General features: G+C 35.6%; 1 protein-coding gene across 9 annotated transcripts in view; it reads left to right on the plus strand.

Annotated features, from left to right (window-relative positions):
- The window catches only part of RIF1 (replication timing regulatory factor 1), a 57,637-nt gene that overhangs the window by 24,889 nt on the left and 11,265 nt on the right, over positions 1 to 21,483 (plus strand). For 8 of the 9 annotated variants that reach the window (XR_013828882.1, XR_013828883.1, XM_079925250.1 and 5 more), the window contains exons 20-30: positions 299 to 448; positions 4,095 to 4,194; positions 9,606 to 9,870; positions 11,011 to 11,053; positions 11,579 to 11,781; positions 12,335 to 12,434; positions 13,566 to 13,685; positions 15,099 to 15,250; positions 15,630 to 15,710; positions 15,792 to 15,846; positions 16,219 to 19,449. Coding sequence is in view for 7 of the 9 variants with exons in the window: in XM_079925250.1 (XP_079781376.1) it covers positions 299 to 448; positions 4,095 to 4,194; positions 9,606 to 9,870; positions 11,011 to 11,053; positions 11,579 to 11,781; positions 12,335 to 12,434; positions 13,566 to 13,685; positions 15,099 to 15,250; positions 15,630 to 15,710; positions 15,792 to 15,846; positions 16,219 to 19,449 (4,500 nt within the window). In the remaining 2 variants the exon portion in view is untranslated. The remainder of the gene's footprint in view (positions 1 to 298; positions 449 to 4,094; positions 4,195 to 9,605; positions 9,871 to 11,010; positions 11,054 to 11,578; positions 11,782 to 12,334; positions 12,435 to 13,565; positions 13,686 to 15,098; positions 15,251 to 15,629; positions 15,711 to 15,791; positions 15,847 to 16,218; positions 19,450 to 21,483) is intronic. The other variant, XM_079925252.1, reaches the window with a different exon arrangement.

Genomic DNA, 21,483 nt, shown 5'->3' on the forward strand with positions numbered 1-21,483 from the left:
CCCCTACAGTAATTTTACCTAAAACAAGACTTTCTTATGACCTATAATCAGCTTAGGAGAAAGGAAAGTGGTGAAGGAAGAGAGAAGTTCCTCTTGACCTTTGATAATTGTTGGTATTGTGGCATTATTACAGTTCTTCAGTTAGAGCTCTGTGAAGGTGGGCAAACTCACTACCCTATACTAGTCTCCTCTTTGACACCTATAAATGTTACCGTGTTTTTAAAATGTTAAAGATGTATTCTGTTAGGTGTTTTGATGTGTAGATGTGTTTTCTAAATTTCTTTTTTATTGCTACTAGGCCACCATGAAGACCTTACTTAAAACTTGGTCAGAATTATATAGAGCATTTGCTCGCTGTGCAGCTTTGGTGGCAACTGCAGAGGAGAATTTGTGCTGTGAGGAACTTTCTTCCAAGATAATGTCCAGTTTGGAAGATGAAGGCCTTTCAGTGAGTTTATCCTGATACTGACCTTTTTTGCATGTAAAGGATTCTTTTCAAGTAAATAGAGATAACATTTGTGAACTGTCATTTACTAATGCTTTTAGTTTATAAGTAATGAAGTTAGTGTATAAAACGAGTAACAGCTTTGCAAAAAAGTTTTGTGTCTTTGGACTCTAAGGTCCATGTATCAGGACCATTTAACAGTGATGTGTTTTTACTACTCTGTTGTGTGTCTGTGCCATTCTAGATGAACCGTACAAGGACCTTACTGTCCTGGACCTTGCTTTATCATATCTGTTAGCTCTTTAAAGTCTATCCTCTAGAAGTTTGTAGATCTAAAAATGTAGGTTCCTATTCACTCCTTTCCCTTATTCTATAAAAAGAGCAACAACTGCTGTCAGCAGTTTGGTATGTATCATTCTAGAATAGACCTCTTTCTTTCTACCCATAAGTTACATATTTATGCTCACATATGTACAGGAATACAGTGTTCTTGATAGTTGAAATTTATTACTCTGAAGAATGTTTTTTTCCATCTAAAAAGATAGATTTTCTAGCTCTTAATAGTGGTTACCCCTGCAGAGAAGAGTAGAAGTATTTATAATCTCTTTTTTAAAATATTGGCATAATTCTGATTATGGTATTTTGGTACTATAGTATTTGTCAGAGCGACTTTAAAAATGTAAATCAGATTAAAACACTTCTCTAGCTTTTTGTTGCATTTGGAGTAAAAATCTGAACTGCTTACAACTGCTGTTGAAGCTTGTCCTTCCTTCTTCAAAGAATCTTATTTAATTAGTCTTGTTAATTTCTATCTGAGCATCTTGTTATCAGAATCGTTTGTGTACTTCATTCTGTAACTTCCCCCCACACTCCATGAGGTTAAGGGACTTTCTGTCTTGTTGATGTATATCCCTGGCTTTTATCTGGCCACCTAGACAGTGAATTTGTTGAAGGCTTTTATAATTGTTAGGGAGAAGCTTGACCCTCAGTTTTCACCTTTAAATTATTGTCTTGGGTAGGCTTACATCTTTGTTCTCTTCTGCAAGAAATGTAGAATATATCAAGTTTTATAAAATACCCTGTTGGGATTTTGTCACTGGTTGGTTATATTGCATTTATAGATTAATTTGGAAAAGAATTTACATCTTTATAATGTTGAGTTTTTCTATTAAGGAATATTTATTTAATTCTAAACTTAACCAAGCTTGCTTGATGTTTTGGAAGTTTTAAAGCTGTTTTTCAGCTGTTATGTATGGTCTCTTTGCTGCCCATATTTGGTTGCTGCTGGAGTATATGAGATCTGTTGGTAATGTGCATTTCCGTATGTTAAACCAAACTTGTGTCCTTGAGAAGGGCACTTCTTGGTCACAGTGACAATCTTTTAAAACATTGTAGGTAAGTGTTTTAAAATTTTTTGCATATATCTTCATTAGTGAAATTGGAGTTCCTCATTGTCCAATTTTTGTATTTTGGGAATAACAGACATGTATGTGACTGATAATTCCTTGTCAAATATGTAACTAAGTAATTAGTTACAATTTTTAGGTTTCAGAAAAATTTTTATCAGTTTTGAAGATACTGTTCATTTGTTCATTTCTGTAAAATTTTTTTCATTTTTACAAAATATGCATCTAAGACTATTCCTATTTTTCTTACTGCTACTGTTTCAAATGCATTGTTTGATACTAATATTTTAAAATAATTTTTAAAACATTTATTTATTTTGGCTGCACCAGGTCTTAGTTGTGGCATGCGGGAATCTTTTAGTTGAAGCATGGTATGCGGGCTTCTTAGTTGTGGCATGCGAACTTAGTTGCAGCGTGCACGTGGGATCTAGTTCCTCGACCAGGGATCAAAACCAGGCCCCCTGCATTGGGAGTGTGGAGTCTTACCCACTGGACTACAGGGAAGTCCCACTAATTTTTAATTTTTTTGTTATTAACCTCTTTTTTAGTTTGTAAAGTTTTTGGGTTTTCCTCTTGCCTTTAGAATTTAGACATTTCACCATGGTGTGTCTTGAGGCATCTTTTAAACTGTTTTAAGTACTTGGTAGACCCTTTCAATCTAAAGAGCTGTGCCTTCATCTCAGGAAGAGTGCTTAGATCTTCAGGTGTCATCTTCTATGTCTGTTACTTTTCTTTCTTTATATCTGTTTGTGTTTTGCTTTATTTTTGGTACTGCTTTCTGGGACCTTGATATTTCTGTTTCCATTCTTTCTCTGTTTAAATGCTGAGGTGTTTTATAATAGTTTTATTTTTACATTTATGTTTTTAAGTGGATATGATTTCCTCTTTGAAGATAGTAGTTTTCTTCTGTTTCTGTTATTACCTCTTTCCTCGTGGATTAGTTCTATTGGTATTTAGCACACCTTCTTCATATTTGTCAATAAAGGTTAATATTGAACAATATTGGTAGCTGGAATGTGTTTTCTAACCCAGGAGAGATCCCCTGTTTTTCTGGCTTTGATAGCCAATTGTAGTTACAAGCAAGCTTTGCCTTGTAATTGTGAGCAAGAAGGAAGCACTGGAGCTTTAACATCTTTTCTATATGGGTGTGTAGGTTATCATCTGTACTGAACCTTCCATGTGGTTTTCTTAGGTTAACTGGGGGCTCTCCCTTCCTCCTCTTGGTCCTTAACACTGACTGGGGGAGATTGTCTTTAGTGGCAGACATGTGAATTAGTCCAGTGAATTGGACAAGTGAAAGGTAATGGAGAATAAAAGAAGAGCAACTGTGTTACAGAACTTTAATTTCAGTAGTCTTTTAATTACCCATTTGATTTTTATAATGACCATCATATCTTTTTCTCAGAACCCTCCCTGTGTCTTCTGTTACTCAGTTTCTTCTCGGAAAGCTCACTATTTTTGAGGTGTTCTTTGACTCATGGTGCTGGGATTTCCTTTGTTCTATTTTCAGTCTCCCTTGACCCCCTGTCTTTTTTTTTTTTTTTTTTTTTTTGTGGTACGCGGCCTCTCACTGTTGTGGCCTCTCCCGTTGCGGAGTGCTCCGGACGCGCAGGCTCAGTGTCCATGGCTCACAGGCCTAGCCGCTCTGCGGCATGTGGGATCTTCCCGGACCGGGGCACGAACCTGTGTCCCCTGCATCGGCAGGTGGACTCTCAACCCCTGCGCCACCAGGGAAGCCCTGCCCCCCTGTCTTTAAAAAAAATTTCCAGAAAAATGTCTGATGCTTCTAAGGTTTTATTTTTATTTCATTTGGATTTGAGGAGGGAGGAGGAAAGGGTATCGGGGAGCTTTAGCAACATTTCACATTTTGTTTCTGCTGGGTTTAGTGAACACTTTTGTAATTTTGAAGAGAAATTTGGTAAAGAATCTAAGTTTGAACCTAGCTCTTCCATTTTCAATTTATTGGTTTATATGCTGAGTTTTATGGGCATCTTGAAGCTGAATTATTTTCCATAAATATTGAGAAACAAAAAAAAGGTATAGTACTTGGCACACAGCAGTTAACTGGGAAATATTCATAACCATATACTTAATGTACCTTAAATGGTATAAGCTATGACATGTGTGTTACTATGTGTTATATGTGGGAGTTAAGTCTTATATTTTTGTTCATGCTTACACTTTATATAAACCATGCCAGTAGTTAAAAGATTCTAATATAATACTTAACTGTTCTTTCCTAGAATTTATTGTTCTTGGATAGGATCACTCATATTATTACTGTAATGGTTGATTGCATCGACTTTTCACCATATAATATTAAGTATCAGCCCAAAATTAAATGTAAGTATTTTATTTGCTTACCTAATATATCATAAACATGGCTGTCTGAACTGTTGTCAGGGCAAATCCTAATAGCTTTTCCCATCTCATTTTACTTACTTTTGGTGCTGTGTAACCATGTTAGTTACTATGCTAGTAGCTCACATGCTTGCTCTCTTTCCTTCTGTGTGTGTGTGTCTCTCTCACCCTCCCCCCCCAATCTAACTCCTTTTTATGATGCAGAAACATAAATATTGTCCTATTTAGAGATTGTCTAATAATACAAATGATTTTACTTACTCCATCTGAGACAAGGGATTATCTGGACAAAAAACTTTGACGTTTGTTAAAATGTTCTTATTTGGTAGCCTGATTTGAAATAATCATTAAATTGACATTCAACTGCATAGAAAATCGTGGCAGTGATTAATCAGTTATGGTTTTACAGGAAATTTAAAATGATGCTAAAAGTTTAACTCAATTTTTACTGTATAAAATTGGACAATTGAAATCATAACAAGTTGTCTTATTTTTATAACTATGTTCCTTGGTTAATTCTAAATTATGTTGTAATAAATACTGAGCTATTTTATTCTACTAAGTGGTTCTTTGAACTTATATATTTCTACCAGTGATTATATATTTTTATACTGTATAGGAAAGAACCTTCCAGTAATGAAAAATGTGGATGTTTAAAGGTTACTTTTCCTGTTGAAAGATTGGGAACATACTCAGTTTTCTTTTCTTTTGGGTTTTTTTTTTTTAAGGTTCATATCCTTTTTTTTTTTTAATTTATTTTATTTGTTTATTTTTGGCAGCATTGCGTCTTCATTGCTGCGTGCGGGCTTTCTCTAGTTGCAGCGAGCAGGGGCTACTCTTTGCTGTGGTGTATGGGTTTCTCATTGCAGTGGGTTTCTCATTGCGGTGGCTTCTCATTGCGCAGCATGGGCTTTAGGTGCGCGGGCTTCAGTAGTTGTGGCATGCGAGTTCAGTTGTTGTGGCTCTCAAGCTCTAGAGTACAGGCTCAGTAGTTGTGGCACACGGGCTTAGTTGCTCCATAGCATGTGGGATCTTCCTGGAACAGGGTTCGAACCCGTGTCCCCTGCATTGGCAGGCAGATTCTTAACCACTGTGCCACCAGGGAAGTCCCTCAGTTTTCTTTTAATAAGATCTATCTTTGATGAATTAGTGTAAAGATTACTAGAACATAAAATATTTTTAGGGTTTTTTGGGGGGAGTTTCAGTTTTAAATAGTAATGTAGAAAAAGATGTTATGTGACTAAAGTGTATTACAGGTCAGAGCATCCCAGCCTTGATGCCACAGAAATGGATGTGCTTGGATTTTTTTGTTTTTAATCTCAGCCCCTTTTTGGGCTGAGCAACACTTAATCTGATTACCTCTTAGTCCAAAAAATAAAATTCTCTAAATAACTATAAAGATTATATAACAGATGATATCAGAAATTATTTTGTAAGCCACCGAAGTTTGATAAGGCAAGATGATGAGCTCCAGGTGGACATAATTTTACCTATTTTGTTACTTCTGAAAAATTAGAATTAACTGAATATCCATTCTATCCATGATCTGTAAACCCAGAATTAGAAGTCTTTTGTCTTCATTCCTTGTCTTACAAGAGGTGTTCTTGCTGTTTAAATTTATGGAAACTAGGGGAGATTTCTAAAAGCTGCCAGCAAAAGTTGAGGAGGAGAGGAAACAAAAATTAGAACTAGTTGAAAGAAAATTATTATTATTCATAAATATGCATAAGGATCACTTTGAGAGTTTTTGGATAACTTTTATTTTGTAATTTGTTTTAGAGAAACATTGCAAAAATTATACACAGACACTAAACATTTTTTTTTTGTAATGTTGAGCCTTTTTTTAATTTATTTTTATTTTTGGCTGTGTTGGGTCTTCGTTTCTATAAGGGCTTTCTCTAGTTGTGGCAAGCGGGGGCCACTCTTCATCGCGGTGCGCGGGCCTCTCACTGTCGTGGCCTCTCTTGTTGCGGAGCGTCTCCAGACGTGCAGGCTCAGTAGTTGTGGCTCACTGGCCTAGTTGCTCCGCGGCATGTGAGATCTTCTCAGACCAGGGCTCGAACCTGTGTCCCCTGCATTAGCAGGCAGATTCTCAACCACTGCGCCACCAGGGAAGCCCAACACTAAACATTCTTTACTCAGATTCCTCAGTTGTCAGTTGATTGCTTTTGTCTTATTATTTTCATCCCCCACTCCCCTTTATACTTTTTATTTTTATTTCCTGGAACCATTTCAAAGTACTTGTAGACAAGTCTTTGATCTAGAACATTTCCCAAGTCTTGTCTTTCACGACCTTTAAAAGTGAAGAGTGCATGGCTTCCCTGGTGGTGCAGTGGTTAAGAATCCGCCTGCCAATGCAGGGGACACAGGTTTGAGTCCTGGTCTGGGAAGATGCCCATGCACCACAACTACTGAGCCTGCGCTCTAGAGCCCGTGCTCCACAACAAGAGAAGCCACTGCAGTGAGAGGCCCGCACACTGCAACGAAGAGTAGCCCCTGCTCATCACAACTAGAGAAAGCCTGTGCGCAGCAATGAAGACCCAAGTCAGCCAAAAATAGATAAATAAAATAAATAATTTTTTTAATTAATAAATCTTTTTTTATAAAAAAGCAAAGAATACAAATAAAGTTACTTTTTGAGCGTCTCTCAATTGGGCTCTGTCAGTATTTCCTCAAGATGAGATTGAGATTTCATTTCTTCACTGGGATACTACAGAAGTATATTTTTCAGTGCATTATGTCAACAGGCACACAAGTCAGTTTGTCCCGTTACTAATGATGTTATTAACATTTACTGTTTGGTTAAGATGGTATCTGCCAGGTTTTCTACTGTAAAGTTAATTAGTAAATACTTATAATTAATAAGTTAATGTTTTGTGGCAGGTACTTTGAGACCGTGTAAATATCTTGTTAACCCAGCATACTTTTTTACCCATGAGTTTTTCAGCCACTGATGCTTCTTGCTTAAAACACTATGATGTTTCCCAAAGTGGTAGTTCATATTGTTTCATTTAATTACATTACTTTGTATCAAGGAGTTTATCTCCTTTGCTTTAATTACATTAATTCTAAAAGCTGTCCCCATTTTAATTATTTATCTCATTATGTTCCCATAATAAACCATTCTACAATTATTTATCAAGCCACTAAGCACCAGACACTTACAGGGGCAAGTGACATCCTAATGTAAGATATAGCTTCCTTTGTCCCCTATTTATTTTGTTTTTATCAGCATGGATTTCTGTTATTCACTAGGCTATAATTTATTTCTATTAAAATTTAATGTTCTTGTTGGCATCTATTAACCTTTTCATATGTTTCCATTATTCTTTGAGAACTTTGACATAAGATGTTTATATTTTTCCCTGCCTCAGCCTGGAACTAGCCATATCTCCAAGGAATATGGTTCCTTTTAGCTGAGAATGGCATTTAGAAACCAAAATCTGTTCATTGCTATTAAGGTGTCACTGCTTCTGGATCTCTGAGTGGACAGAGGTGGGAAATACATTGGTGTGTTTGTGAACTACACAGTTATGTCTCTAGATTTACTTTCAGTTATTTTCTCATATCATAAGGTTTATTCTAGTCTTGGATATCCCTTTTCTCTTATTTACCTGCCTCAGCATATATACTGTTTGATCAGTCTCTTGTATGTAACTGCTCCCCTGACTACGGGCTGTCTTCAGCCTCAACATACTAGCCAAGAATTTCTGGGTGGCCTTTCCAATTTAAATTATTCATGTATGGAAAACTGATTCTAGGGAAGAAGGTTGACTTCTTTCAGTAGCAACACTTGTTTTTCATTTCACCACATGATATTTTTAATTAATAAGCATTAGAGTTTTCTCTTAAATCTGAGATATCTTAACCTTAAAAGAATGGATTCTTTGAGGGAAACAAAGGTAATTTTGGAATAGGTACGATTTTCTTGAAAGACATAATGGGTTTACCCCTGGAGAGAGATGGAGTCTAAGAAGGGTGCAAAGGAAAGTTGGACAGATACATCTTTTTCTTTTTTTTTCTTTTTTTTTTTTTTTACTGATATATACAGGTTTAATGATACAGTGCTCTTCACAGACGGCTACAGAGACTGTAAACTATTATCCAGAAACATACAACCATACAACACAGACCACTTAGCCAGATATAAAATAAACTGGCTTCTTGTAACTACCCTGTAAACACTGCAGCCCTTCTTCCATCCAAAAATGACCCTAATCTCACATGAAAACAGTTATTGTAGAGGAATCAGAAACCCAGCTTTGTGGCCAAAAGTAAAAACCAAAGGAAAAATAGCAATTCAGTGGTTAACTGGTGAAAGCAGGAAACCTGGTGCCCTTCACTGCGCTGCTTTGTTCTTCTTACTCTTGCTCTTTTTGTCCCTCTTCTTCAGCCCATCCATGTTAGCTCTCAATAGGTTTGAATAAGCCATCTGAAACTTATTCACTTCTTTGGAGCTCACCACAGTGCTGATCTTCTTTTTCCGATCAGTAGCTCTTAACAGACACTTATTGTCTGAGGGATCAAAGCCCTCCACAGAACCCTTCCTTGGAATGCGTTTAGTTTGACCATCATCAGGTGGAGGAAGTTACGGGAAGGCAGGGACGCGCGGCAGACAGACTCTGCCTGTGGCTCCCAGTCACTGGGCACCCGGGCCGGGGCATCGCTCGGCCTCCCAGCTCCCTTCCGGCCTTGCTGCATCCACAGCTGCTTACAATTCTTCAGGGTGATGAACACGCTGCCCGACAACCGGCACTTCTGGAAGAGCCTGGTCAGCTCCGTCAGGAACTGCTCACTTTCCAGCAGCACCATCCTGGCGCTGCCAGATTTGCTTTGTCAGCATTAAGTCCCAAGCCGTTGGAGATACATCTTTTTCTTTAAATCTAGGCTTTTTCCCTTGTATTATTTCTGAGGATTTGGATCTCTGACTTGTTCAGTATTAATTTGTGGGGTTTAGTGTACTATAGATGAGCCAGGAAGCAATGATTCTAAGGGAAATCTTGTTTCTTATTTTTTAAAATGGACTTTAAACTTTTAATTTTGGAGCACAGCTTATATAATTTAGTGTTTTCTTACAAATTAGTTGTTGAAATTCTGAGACTATAAAATAAAAATTTTAATGCATTTAAAAATTCCTTAGAGAAAATAGAGTCATATTTGTGGAATTCTTATTCTAGCTCTGCCAGTTTTCCCTTATCTCTGATTCTCTTTTAGAGATAATGTTGTAGTGATGTTTATCCACTAATGGTATTTCATTTTAAGATTTGTGGGTATCACTCTACAGAAACACATGTATTAGATGTAGATGTCATGTAAATGTGAGACATAAATTGTAAATATGAGTGACACTTTTGAACACACTTGAGTTTTTAATAAGTTTAATTTTATCCTAGCACCACAGAGACCTTCAGATTGGTCCAAAAAGAAGAAGGAGCCCTTGGGAAAATTGGCTTCTTTATTTAAACTTATTGTGAGAGTGATCTATTCTTTCCACACTCTGAGCCTCAAGGAAGTACATTCTGATACTCTCCTCGCTATTGGCAACTCAATCACCAGCATTCTTTCCAATGTACTTGGACATATTTCTTTGCCTTTTATGATCCGAAAAATATTTGCAACTTTAACAAGACCTCTGGCATTATTTTACGAAAACTCAAAGTAAGTATTTTGGCTTAATAACTTTGAATTAAACATATATAACTAGATTTAGGTAGCAAACGTTTATTGTTTTCATATCAGCTTTGCTGTTAAAGATCTTAATCTTTAAAGTTTAGTGGAAAGGGTAATATATGAAACTATGGTTTTGTTAAAAAGATAGTTCAAGTAATAAATAAGTATGAGGTAGAAATTGGAAGTCACTTTATTTTTCATGATTAATCCAACCCTCTTTTTACTTCAGTGCATGTCTTTTCAGAACTGTTAATACAAAAAGCATACCTCGTAAATGTATGATATATATGACTTGACATACTGCTTTGCAGTTCAGTATTATATACAGTATGCACTTAGGATATTGGATGCATCTTGCATCATACACCTAAGAGTCTCATTGTTTTTAAGGTCTGCGTAGGGCTTCATGAAACTTTACCCAATTTCCTGTTGGCGGACATATGTTTTCTAGTCTTTTTCCTTATAACTAACAATATCACATTTGAGCATATGTGTACATAAATCATTTGCCACTAAATAGCAGAACAGGGCCCTAAAATTGAAATGGTTGGTTCAAAGGGTATATGCATTTAAATTTCTGAATTACCCTCCAGAAGTTTGTATTAATTTACATTACCTTTTACATTTGAACCAAAGAAACCAGTGCCTAAAAAACAACATGAAAAAATCCCAAGTAACATAACTGAAAGAAGCATTTTGGAAGAATTCATTAATGTTCTTTATAGCAAGCTTGTGTGGTTCAGTTATAATACAGCTTGTCTTTCATAAATTCACAGAGAAATCTTTAGGAACAGATTTTATAAACTACAAACTAGAACTCCAAATCCATTAAGTTTTTGCAAATCTTTTTTAGTCCTTAAGTTCATCAAAAATAATAATGCTTTTTAAAAAGCATGGAAACAAGTGACTGGTATTAATACTTTGAGGTCTATTCCAGATGTTTTTCTTTAACTCCTATTTTAAAGACAGGTTTGTTTCATGTTTAAATGTTTGCAGTTTGACAATTTTTGTTAGGTCTTGGGGCACCTTTGTATATCACCACACGTGTCTCATTTTTTTTGTGCTGCATTATGATATTTCTAGGTTTAATGTTCTAAAATATAAATGGTACTCTGTTTTTCTTCATAGGTTTGATGAAGTTCCTAAAGTATATAGTTGTATGAACAACAAGGTAAAAATAGACATTGTCCATAAAATACACTTTCATGAAGAAAAATTTTAGGATTTAAATAATTGTCTTCCTTAAATATAATTTTGCTGATTTTTTTTAAAGGGTCATTATTACACCTTAATTTTAATGAACTTTTAGTAACAAGACGTGGATATAATCAAAGGATAGTTTTTTAAAGGAAGATTTAATATTGCTTTAAATTCATATAACTCATCTCCTGTCTCATCCCTTTATATATGAAAGTAATTGGTTCCAAGGTTTTTATAGGTAAAACTTATAATTTATGTGAAAACATAATTTTTTCTGTTAATGGAGAATAAGCTTGAAATCAAGCTGTTGTATCGATAAAGTAAGTTCTTGCCTATAAAGAGTGTTATATATTGAAGGTGATGGGAGCTTTAAAAAAAAAATTGAAATAACAGCATGTTCTGTGAGTTTAATTTAGTATGCTTTGTGCTTTTATTTTTTCTGTTTGAAAAGTAACATTTCTAAGTGTTATCCTAATGAACTTTTTCTTTTTCCTAGTTAGAAAAGCTACTAGGAGAAATTATTGCTTGTCTACACGTCAGCTACACTGGGACTTATGACAGTGAACTTCTTGAACAGATCTCGCCATTATTATGCATAGTATTTTCACACAAGAATAAACAGATTAGAAAACAAAGTGCTCAGTTCTGGAATGCCACATTTGCTAAAGTGACGATGTTGATTTATCCTGAGGAGTTAAAGTATGCTAACAACAAAACTCTTTTATACAGTTACTCTGTTCTGATTATGTATTGACATTTTGGTTTTAACATAAAATTTCCTTATGAGGAATCATTGCAGAGGATTTCTTAGTTGAAATATTATTATTTGGAGTACATGGTGATGATTAAAATTATCTGACCCTTTGCTTTGGTCCTTAGAGTAACCTTAGTTTTAGGAACATAAAAAGCAATTTCAGATTATCCTTAACAAAAGAAATTTCCAGCAAAAGGCAGGAAATTGATAGCTGTTAAATCTAAGTGACATGTACTTAATGTAACAGTCTACTTTTGCTCAAAATTTTATGATTAAAATTTGGAAAATTGGAAAACTTTTTAAAGAATAAAATTCAGAAACTGAAGAGTTTAGTGAAAAATTCAAATATTGTCTGTAATTTCTCCCAGTTTTATATATGTGGAGTAAAAAAGTCTTTAAGTTGGCTGTATTTTGCCACTTTATAATTAAAGTGTTCTTGTTAATGTGTCATCAGTACTGCTTACTTAAGGCATATATATTTATGTATTTTTTTTGAAGACCAATACTAAAACAAGCCAAACAAAAATCTCTGCTTCTGTTGCCTGGTTTGGAAAATGTTGAAATTATTGAGGAATCCAGTGGACCATATTCAGATACAGTAAGTTGTGTGTCGGGCGGGGGGGGCGTTGTTTACTTTTGCATGATGTTTGAGTAGTTCTTTTATTGCGTTTCAGTGTAGTTTTAAAAAGGACAAAAGCTTAGAATGTTTTACTGAAGTGATAAACAAGTAAAACCTGAACAGAAGTGTTCCGTAACAGTTTTCCATGAAGTTACTTGTGTGGCCTAGAAAACTTATGAATTAAGGGCAGTCAATTTCACCATGGAGTCTCATTTAAATAATCTCTGGTTCTTGTTCATTAATGATCTTTTTTATTTAACTATGGCACCTTGTATATTGTTTTGCAAAGGTTGGAATTATTGAAATATATGGTTAAATGTTGCTTTATATAAACTGGGAATACTAGTTACTAATCCCTATGTAAGCAAGAGCTACACTTCATTTTCTCATTTCTTTGCATTGAATCTCATTCATTCTGCCAGAGAAACACATCCTTGATATCACATTATCCATTTGGACCAAGGTTACTTTGGCTAATAGTACTTGATTACGGTCTAAAGATGAAGGAGTAAAGATAGAAGCACTATATATATACTCATCAGGTAGAACACCCTTAGGCAATTTTTTCCTATTCAACAACAAATGGAATCTCACTATTTTTTTGTTTAGAACCTTAAGAGAAATGCTCTTACTTAGTTTTGGTTTTTGGGTAAAATAAAAATACTTATCAGATAATTATCTAGACTTGTTTAGACTCCTTCAGTGTAATTTGGCCTGAAAAAGCCATATATTCTGTTGGGAGGGACCTGATAGTATTTTCTGTCATGTATGTTTTATTGTTTAAAGTTTTATGGCTTTGGTTTTTCTTTTAAAACAATTTCCAGTAATAAGAGGGGTATTTGAGTTCAATAATTCGATTCATTTTTATAGTGTTTATTTGATATGTCTTATTTTCAGGATGCAAAACAACTATTGCTATATAAGTTGGAGACAACAAATCTTTGCTGTTACTGCATTAGACAGTGGCTTTCTTTGACATGATCTTAGTAGATATGAATAGTCAAAAGAAATTTGAAATGAGTATTGATTAGACTGTAATTATCAAAATGTGAAAAGGATAAATAAAAAACATTTGCACATAATGAAATTGTTTTACTTTTACAAAAACAGACAGAAAATTCACAGTTAAATATGAAGATAAGTGGCATGGAAAGAACCTCAAGTGGAAAAAGAGATTCTTTTTTGGCACAAACAAAGGATACAAAAGACAATATGAAACCACCAGCTAAAGTATGTTTTTCAAAGTGTATTTAATAGAACTTTTAAAATTAAAGTATGTGGTAGCTTGCAAATACACAACTTTTGATTGGAAGAAAAACCTGTTAAACACTAAATAAAAGATGGGATTGTAGGGAAATAGTAAAGTGTGGCCTGGGAAGACTATTAAGATGGCATGGTAACCTAGAAGCCTTGGGAGATGATTACTTCTTAGTAAAGTTAAGTCTGCATAACACTGAGCATTTGTTTAGTATATTTACTCGAGGCAGCAGCCCCCTTGAGGTGGAATGAAACTAAATAAGATTAACTGTAACATAGGTAGCATGAAAGGAGAATGTTTTAGAACTTCTGTTATTGAATAGGAAGAGAATGTATCCGCAAGACATCTGTTGTAAGCTCATATATAAAACTAAATATCTAGTAGCTAGTGGCCAATTAACCAATTTTCAGGTAATAATTCTTCTTCCAGGACCTCCAGTAAAGGGGTGTTCTGGAATTTTGAGACCATGGCCCTGGCAAAATGAAAGAAATACGTTATTTTTAAAGAATAACTTTGACACAGTCTTGTAGCAACTGAAAAGTAGAATGAAAACAACTGTGCTGAAAATTTGTAAAAATGACATTATGGTACCAATATTATTGGTATGTAGGACATATTATTTTGGCACCTTTTACTTAATTTGAGTAGTTTGTGCTTCAACTTGAAACTGCAGATATACTTTCCTCCTGCCAAAACACTTGATTTCTGTGTGTTGGCCTGAAAAACATTTGCCCATGCTTTTTTGGTAAGCACACATTTGCCTACATTTTTTTTTTTTTAAAGGAAATGGAGATCCATTGTTTGTTTTTTTAAATAAATTTATATATTTTATTTATTTATTTTTGGCTGCATTGGGTCTTCACTGCTGCACGCTGGCTTTCTCTAGTTGCAGCGAGCGGGGGCTACTCTTTGTTGTGGTGCGTGGCCTTCTCGTTGCGGAGCACAGGCTCTAGGCGCATGGGCTTCAGTAGTTGTGGCACGTGGGCTCAGTAGTTGTGGCTCGCGGGCTCCAGAGCACAGGCCTCAGTAGTTGTGGTGCACGGGCTTAGTTGCTCTGCGGCATGTGGAATCTTCCTGGACCAGGGCTCAAACCTGTGTCCCCTGCATTGGCAGGTGGATTCTTAACCACTGTGCCACCAGGGAAGTCCTTGCCTACTTTTTAAAGAGGTATAATAATTTTTATTTTCTGAGTATTTAGTAGAGGCAGAATGAAAGTTAAGGACATGGTACTAATTGTTGTTAACCAGGAATATTGTATGAGTTTGAACTTCAAACTTCCTAGTCATTATCAAAAACCTTTATCAGAGTGCCTGAAGAGAGATTGATTGAAGTATTGGAAAATAATTTGGAAACTCAAAATGTGCATTAACGTTTTCAATTTGCAGTTGAAACTAGAGTCTTCGACTCCAAAAGCAAAGAGTGAAATGCCTTTGGAAGAAGAAAAGTCTACTGACTTTGTGTTTATACCTCCAGAAGGAAAAGAAACAAAGGAAAGGATACTAACTGAACACCAGAAAGAAGTACTCAAAACAAAGAGGTTTGTAGTACTTTTATCTTGAATAGAGTATTCCATATTTACATTTAGATTTCATGCGGCAAACCGTAATTTTGAGTTTATAACTAAGATACTGTGTATTCTGTGCTGCTATATTTTAAGTGTCAAAAAGATTGTGCATAACTGTATTTCATAATGTATAAGGCTGCCTTGAAATGCGCTAAATGTTTCTAAACAATTCCTTTATTGAGGTATGGGAGGAAAAGGTAGGGGAGATGGTTTCATGGAAAATCTGGAAAATAAGCATTTAAACCTTGATTTTATATTATTCTTAAAATGTAACTAGATGTAGAATTGTAAGTTTAATTTCTAGTTGTAGGAATATCAGATATTGAAGTTGCTTATAAAAAATCCTTTTCAGGTGTGATATTCCTGCCATGTATAATAATCTGGATGTTTCACAAGATACTTTATTTTCTCAGTATGGTCAGGAAGAGTCTATGTAAGTATGGAAGTTGTTGAAGTAACTGGTTTTCTAATTTTTAATTAACAGTATTCTAATTTATGCAGTTATTTATTTCAGGGAAATTCCTACTTTAACTGAAAAATCCAAGGAAGATTCCAAGATGATATTTAAGGTATATTTGGTATTTCATATTTTGGGGTTTTTAGAATCACCCTTCCATTATTATGGAGTCTCTTATATTAATGTTAAGATTTATTGTATAATCTCTTAACTTTCCTTAGCAGACTTTAGCAGAATTATAGTCATTATATGTGTGGGTCTGCATCTGTGTGTGAGTGCATGTGTGTTTAAATGTATTTGGCTTTATTGAATACTTACAATTGGAAACATAAATTAATGGGCATCTACCATCACCTTTGGAAAATTTGCAAAATATTGAAAGTCACATTGCCCTTTGAATTATTAAAGCTTTACACAAAAATTTCCCCAGAAAGTCAGACTTGTTTGCTGGTTAATCTATATGTATATGTACATTTCTGTGCAGGAGGAACAAAAGGAGAGTGACATTGTCATTCCTCAACATGTCATGGAAAACTGTGGTATGGATGAACACCTTGAAAAGGCTTCCCTTTCGAATAATGAGTGTGGTTCTATTGAGGAAACCAATCCAGAAATACTGAGCAGTAATGATGCCAGAAAAAAGGCTTTAATTGTATCAAAGAAGACGCCAACTGAATGTGCATCTAGTACAGAAAATACATTTGGTGTCAGCAGTAGCTCGGTTTCTAATGCCACTATTTCTGGAACTCCTCCCCCACAGCCTACAAGTCGAAGGCAATCCTTTATTACTTTGGAGAAGTTTGATGGCTCAGAAAATAGACCCTTTAGTCCATCCCCCTTGAATAATATGTCATCAGCTGTTATAGTGAAAAATAACCAGGAAGGCACGGCTAAAACAGATAATCCACCAAAAGCAAAGAAAAGAGAAGTGGCTCTTTCAAAATCTGACTCTGCAAAAACAGTGCATGGGATTAAGAGATCAGTCCGAAGGTCGAGTAAGCCTGAACCAATAGGGAATAAAAAGTCTAAGCCCTTGATGAGATCTGATCAGGAGAAAAGTACTCGGGAATCTGTTGATGGCATGGTAGCCTTAGAAAATAACCCACCTGGTTTGCTTAATCAAACAGAATGTGCATTAGATAATCAGGTTCATCTCTCTGAGTCTTCAGTGGAGTATGAGGATACGATGCTTAAACCAACAATAGAAAATACTATACTATTAGAAAACAGTACTGTAGAGGAGAAAACCTTAGAAATTAATTTGGAATCCAAAGAAAACACACCCCCAGCCATAATAACAACAGATCAAACAGTAAATGAAGATAGTCATGTTCAGATAACTCCAAATCATAAAACCCTTAGACGATCTTTAAGGCGACGTTCAGAAACAGCAGAGCCAACCACTGATAGCCAAGATAAAGAAAATAATCAAAAAAGGGAAAGACGTAAGGAAGAAGAAAAGACTCTGCAGAGGAGTCCATTGCATGTAAAAGATGATGTTTTACCTAAGCAAAAATTGATTTCTGAACAAACTGTACAGGAAAATTTAATTGAGAAAGGAAATAATTTACATGAGAAGACTTTTGGGGAAACCAGCGCTAATGCTGAAATCGATGAAAATAGAAGAAAGCCAGATCTTGAGACTACTAAATCTGAGGGAGATGGTGCCCAGGACATTGCAGATAAATCCTCTGAGAAAACAGTGAGGGGACGAACACGGTATCAAACAAGAAGAGCATCCCAGGGTTTACTTTCCAGCATTGAAAACTCAGAATCTGATAGTTCTGAGGCAAAAGAAGAAGGTTCTAAAAAGAAAAGATCTGGAAAATGGAAAAACAAAAGCAGTGACAGTGTTGACATTGAAGATCAAGAAGAGAAAATGGTAAAACAGGAATGTATAAAGGTTGAAAGTCAGACACATGATTATAAAGGGAATTCTGAAGTAGACAAAGATACAAAATCTCAGATCTGTGAAAAAGAAGAAAGTAATACTGTAACTCTTCAAGATTCTACAATATCTTCAGAATTATTACAAGTTTCTGGTGATGTATCAAATGCCTCCGAGGGAAAAAGTAAAACTGACAAATGTGCAGAACCTTCCTTTTCAAATCCTTCTGTACCAGAATCAAATCTAAGGACTAGAAATGCCAATAAAAGATTGCATAAGCGAGATTCTCTAGAAAATAGTGTGGGTGAATCCTCAAAAACAGAAACATCAGACATTTCTTTGCTTTCTGAGAAAACTCTTCAAACACTTGAATGCCAACACAAGAGAAGTAAGAGGGTGAGGAGATCTAAAGGTTGTGATTGCTGTGGAGAAAAATCACAACCTCAGGAAAAGTCATTCATTGGGTTAAAGAATACAGAGAATTATGATGTAAAAGTCAGCGAAACAAAAAAGACAGATGTGCAGACACCTGTAACTATATCAGAAACTTCTAAAGCTGATCTGTATTCAGAAGTAAAACTTTTAGATGAGCATCATAGTGTGAATTTTCATTTGGATCTCAAGGAGGAGAATGATACTATTAATGATTCATTAATTATATCTGAAACTGAGTTGAAAGAAAATACTATTCAAGACTTTATTCCTTCTGAAATGGTAAATTTTAAAGAAGAAACTTGTGATAGGGATTCTGAGGTAGCAATATCTCTTGAAAGCCAGGAGCCATCTAATAAAAAATGTAAAACTATTGACCCATGTTTGGGTGACTTCAAAGATATTTCACTGGAATGTTTAACTTTGGAGACCGAAGAAAAAAAGCCAGAGGCTATCCCCAAAAAGGAATTGAGTATTATAGAGAACCTTGTTAATGTTGAAGCAAATGCAGAATTGAATCCAGGAGAAGTAGATGCTATGGAATTGAATGCAGAAAATGATAAATCTGAAGCTAGCTTCTCTAAACAAAAGAGTGTCAAAACTGATATTTCAGAGGAAGAGGTAACAGAGAAAAACAGTCAAAGTACAGATGCACCTGAAGAACTCAGTGCTGATGAAGCAATAACTGTGGAATTTAATTCAGGTATTGGTCATTCTGATGATACCACACCTGTAAAAGTGAGTGCTCAGTTAGAGATTTCTGAACAAATAGCAGTTGGGGAACTAGACAGAGGAAGTGATGAATCTGATCCAGGCTCATCTGGAGAAATGAATGCTGAAATGGAAAATTGTGAAGAAACAGTGATTGGTGAGGTGACTACTGAAACTGACCGTGTCAATGAAACAGAGGATGAGGACTTAACTACCAAAGCCTCTAAGCCTATAGAAGCTGAAACAAAGAGATTGAATGTAGAAATCGATAGTTTTGTTCCCAACACACTTGAGATGAGCACTGAAGAAGGAAAGGTTGACTCTAATAAAACTGAAACAAATATTGAACCTAATAAATTTGAGGAAACAAAATTAGGTGATAGTCAGATGGTAGCGGGAAATGATGGAATTTTACCAGAAGTTCACCATATTTCAGAGAAAGTGGAGGAGACACCACAACCTCTGACAGCTGAAACAGCTGTTTCTGAACTGGTATCAGAAGACAATAATACATCTCCTCAAAAATTAAAGGATGTTGATCCTTTACTCATGTCAGCAAATGACAGTCCTAGTGGCATGCAGACACGCTGTGTCTGGTCTCCTTTGGCTTCTCCATCCACGAGCATTTTAAAGAGAGGACTAAAAAGACCCCAAGAAGATGAAAGCTCATCACCTGTTCACAAGGTAGGGGGATTGAGGCTGAATATTAATGAGTCCATGTTTAATTGGAATATTTTGGCCATATGGTGATACCTGGTGAATGACAGAATATTAGGTTTATATGACCATTCATTTTGAACATTTACCATGGTGGCTAGGGAAAAGGGCAGGTAGAAGGAAAGGTTGAGAAAGGAGACTGAAGCCCTTTAAATTTATTTATTTATTTAATTTATTGCTTGCTTGCTGCGTTGGGTCTTTGTTGCTTCCCACGGGCTATGTCTTGTTGTGGCGAGCGGGGGCTACTCTTGGTTGCAGTGCGTGGGCCTCTCACTCTGGTGACTTCTCTTGTGTGGAGCACGGGCTCTAGGCCTAGTGGGCTTCAGTAGTTGTGGCACGTGGGCTCAGTAGTTGTGGCTTGCAGGCTCTAGAGCGCAGGCTCAGTAGTTGTGACGCATGGGCTTAGTAGCCCCGCGGTATGTGGGATCTTCCTGGACCAGGGCTCGAACCCGTGTCTGCTGCGTTGGCAGGCGGATTCTTAACCACTGCACCACCAGGGAACCCTGAAGCCCTTTAGATATTCCTTTATTTCAGGGCACTAAGCTACAGATCTTCATACAACCATCACCATTGTTCACTTTTTGAAAACTTTAGATAATCTCATGGTGATTTTTTTTTCTGCTCTTCATATCATAATATATGAGTAAACACTTAGAAACTGATAAAGTAGCTTTAGTTGGCACTTACTATGTACTAGGACATTATGCTGTTTCACATTTAAGTATTTATATAAACTTATTTTCACACCTTGTTTAATTAAAAAGAAGAAAAAAATCTTTTTAGGCTGTGCCTTCATTAATTTCTGGATATGATTTCATTTGTAATTATTTTGTTTATGTCCCCATTTTCTTCACTAAAGTTTATCTACTTTGGTTTGTAAACATATGGATTACCTATGTATCTGTTTTAACCCCTGGCCCTGTGACTTGCACATAATTTGTTGAATAAATACAATTTAAAAAGGAAAAGTTGCATGTGCTTACATAACTTGTCCTCTCTATCAAAGTAGATGTTTTGAAAAAGTACAGTGTAGGCATTCCTTAACTTAATTTTGAAACTGAACCTACCGTTTACTGTAGAATACATGTGTTTATGTATACAAATGTGTATATATAAATATAATTATACTGGCACTTAATTTTGCCTTTAGTCAGCACATTTTGAAGACTTCCCCAAGATATACTGAAAATTCTCATATTGAGAATTCAGAGATTAGTTCTTGGGAAGACTTAACACCACTTGAGGTTTTTTCAATTTGGTCTTGGTTTGCTTTTGTTTTGAGGCTCTTACTATTATTATTTTTTAAGCTTAAATAGGCCATAAGGTAAAATGCATTTGATTTCTTCAGTATGCTTTAGATTGTTAGTATCAGTTAACTAGTCATGTTTTGTTTCATAGTAGCTCATTTAATTTTTATTTAGGCAACAGTACAACATACAGTAGTTTTCTGTAGCAGATATGTACAAAATCTGCCCAGTCTTTTGGGAATCAAGACCAGGAGGCATTTATATACATATTTAATGGTTTAAGTGCTCTGTTGTGTGCTTAGATAGCTGAATGAGTGAATAAAGGGTTTAGAAGAGGCCAAAATGACTTCAAGCTGGGCTAAGAAAGACAAAAAAAGCCACCCAATTGCTGACTCTTGTACCCTCAAAGAGTTAAGAACTCAGCTTAGTAAGATATACCAGAGGCCAGTTAGTACTGTCTCTGCCTCTTTACGTTGTTCTTTACAGTCCATAGTAAGCCTGTAAGGTTAATAGAATTTGATTATACAATTTTAACTGTCACGTGCAATTTCATTAAGTTTCTGCTGTTATCCTTCTTTCACTCTCCTTGTTGCTGTATTATGCAGTTTAGACTATAGATAATTGGAATGACCCTTGGTCTTGAGTAATATCTGTGAAAGCAGTCACCAGGAAGAACTACAACTATGTGCAGTTGGCTTCTAGTGAAATAAATTAAGCTTCACATTCTGTTTTTGGCTAACCTTATAATGAGAAT

Source organism: Stenella coeruleoalba, assembly GCF_951394435.1.
Source record: "Stenella coeruleoalba genome assembly, chromosome: 6".
NCBI lineage: Eukaryota > Metazoa > Chordata > Mammalia > Artiodactyla > Delphinidae > Stenella > Stenella coeruleoalba.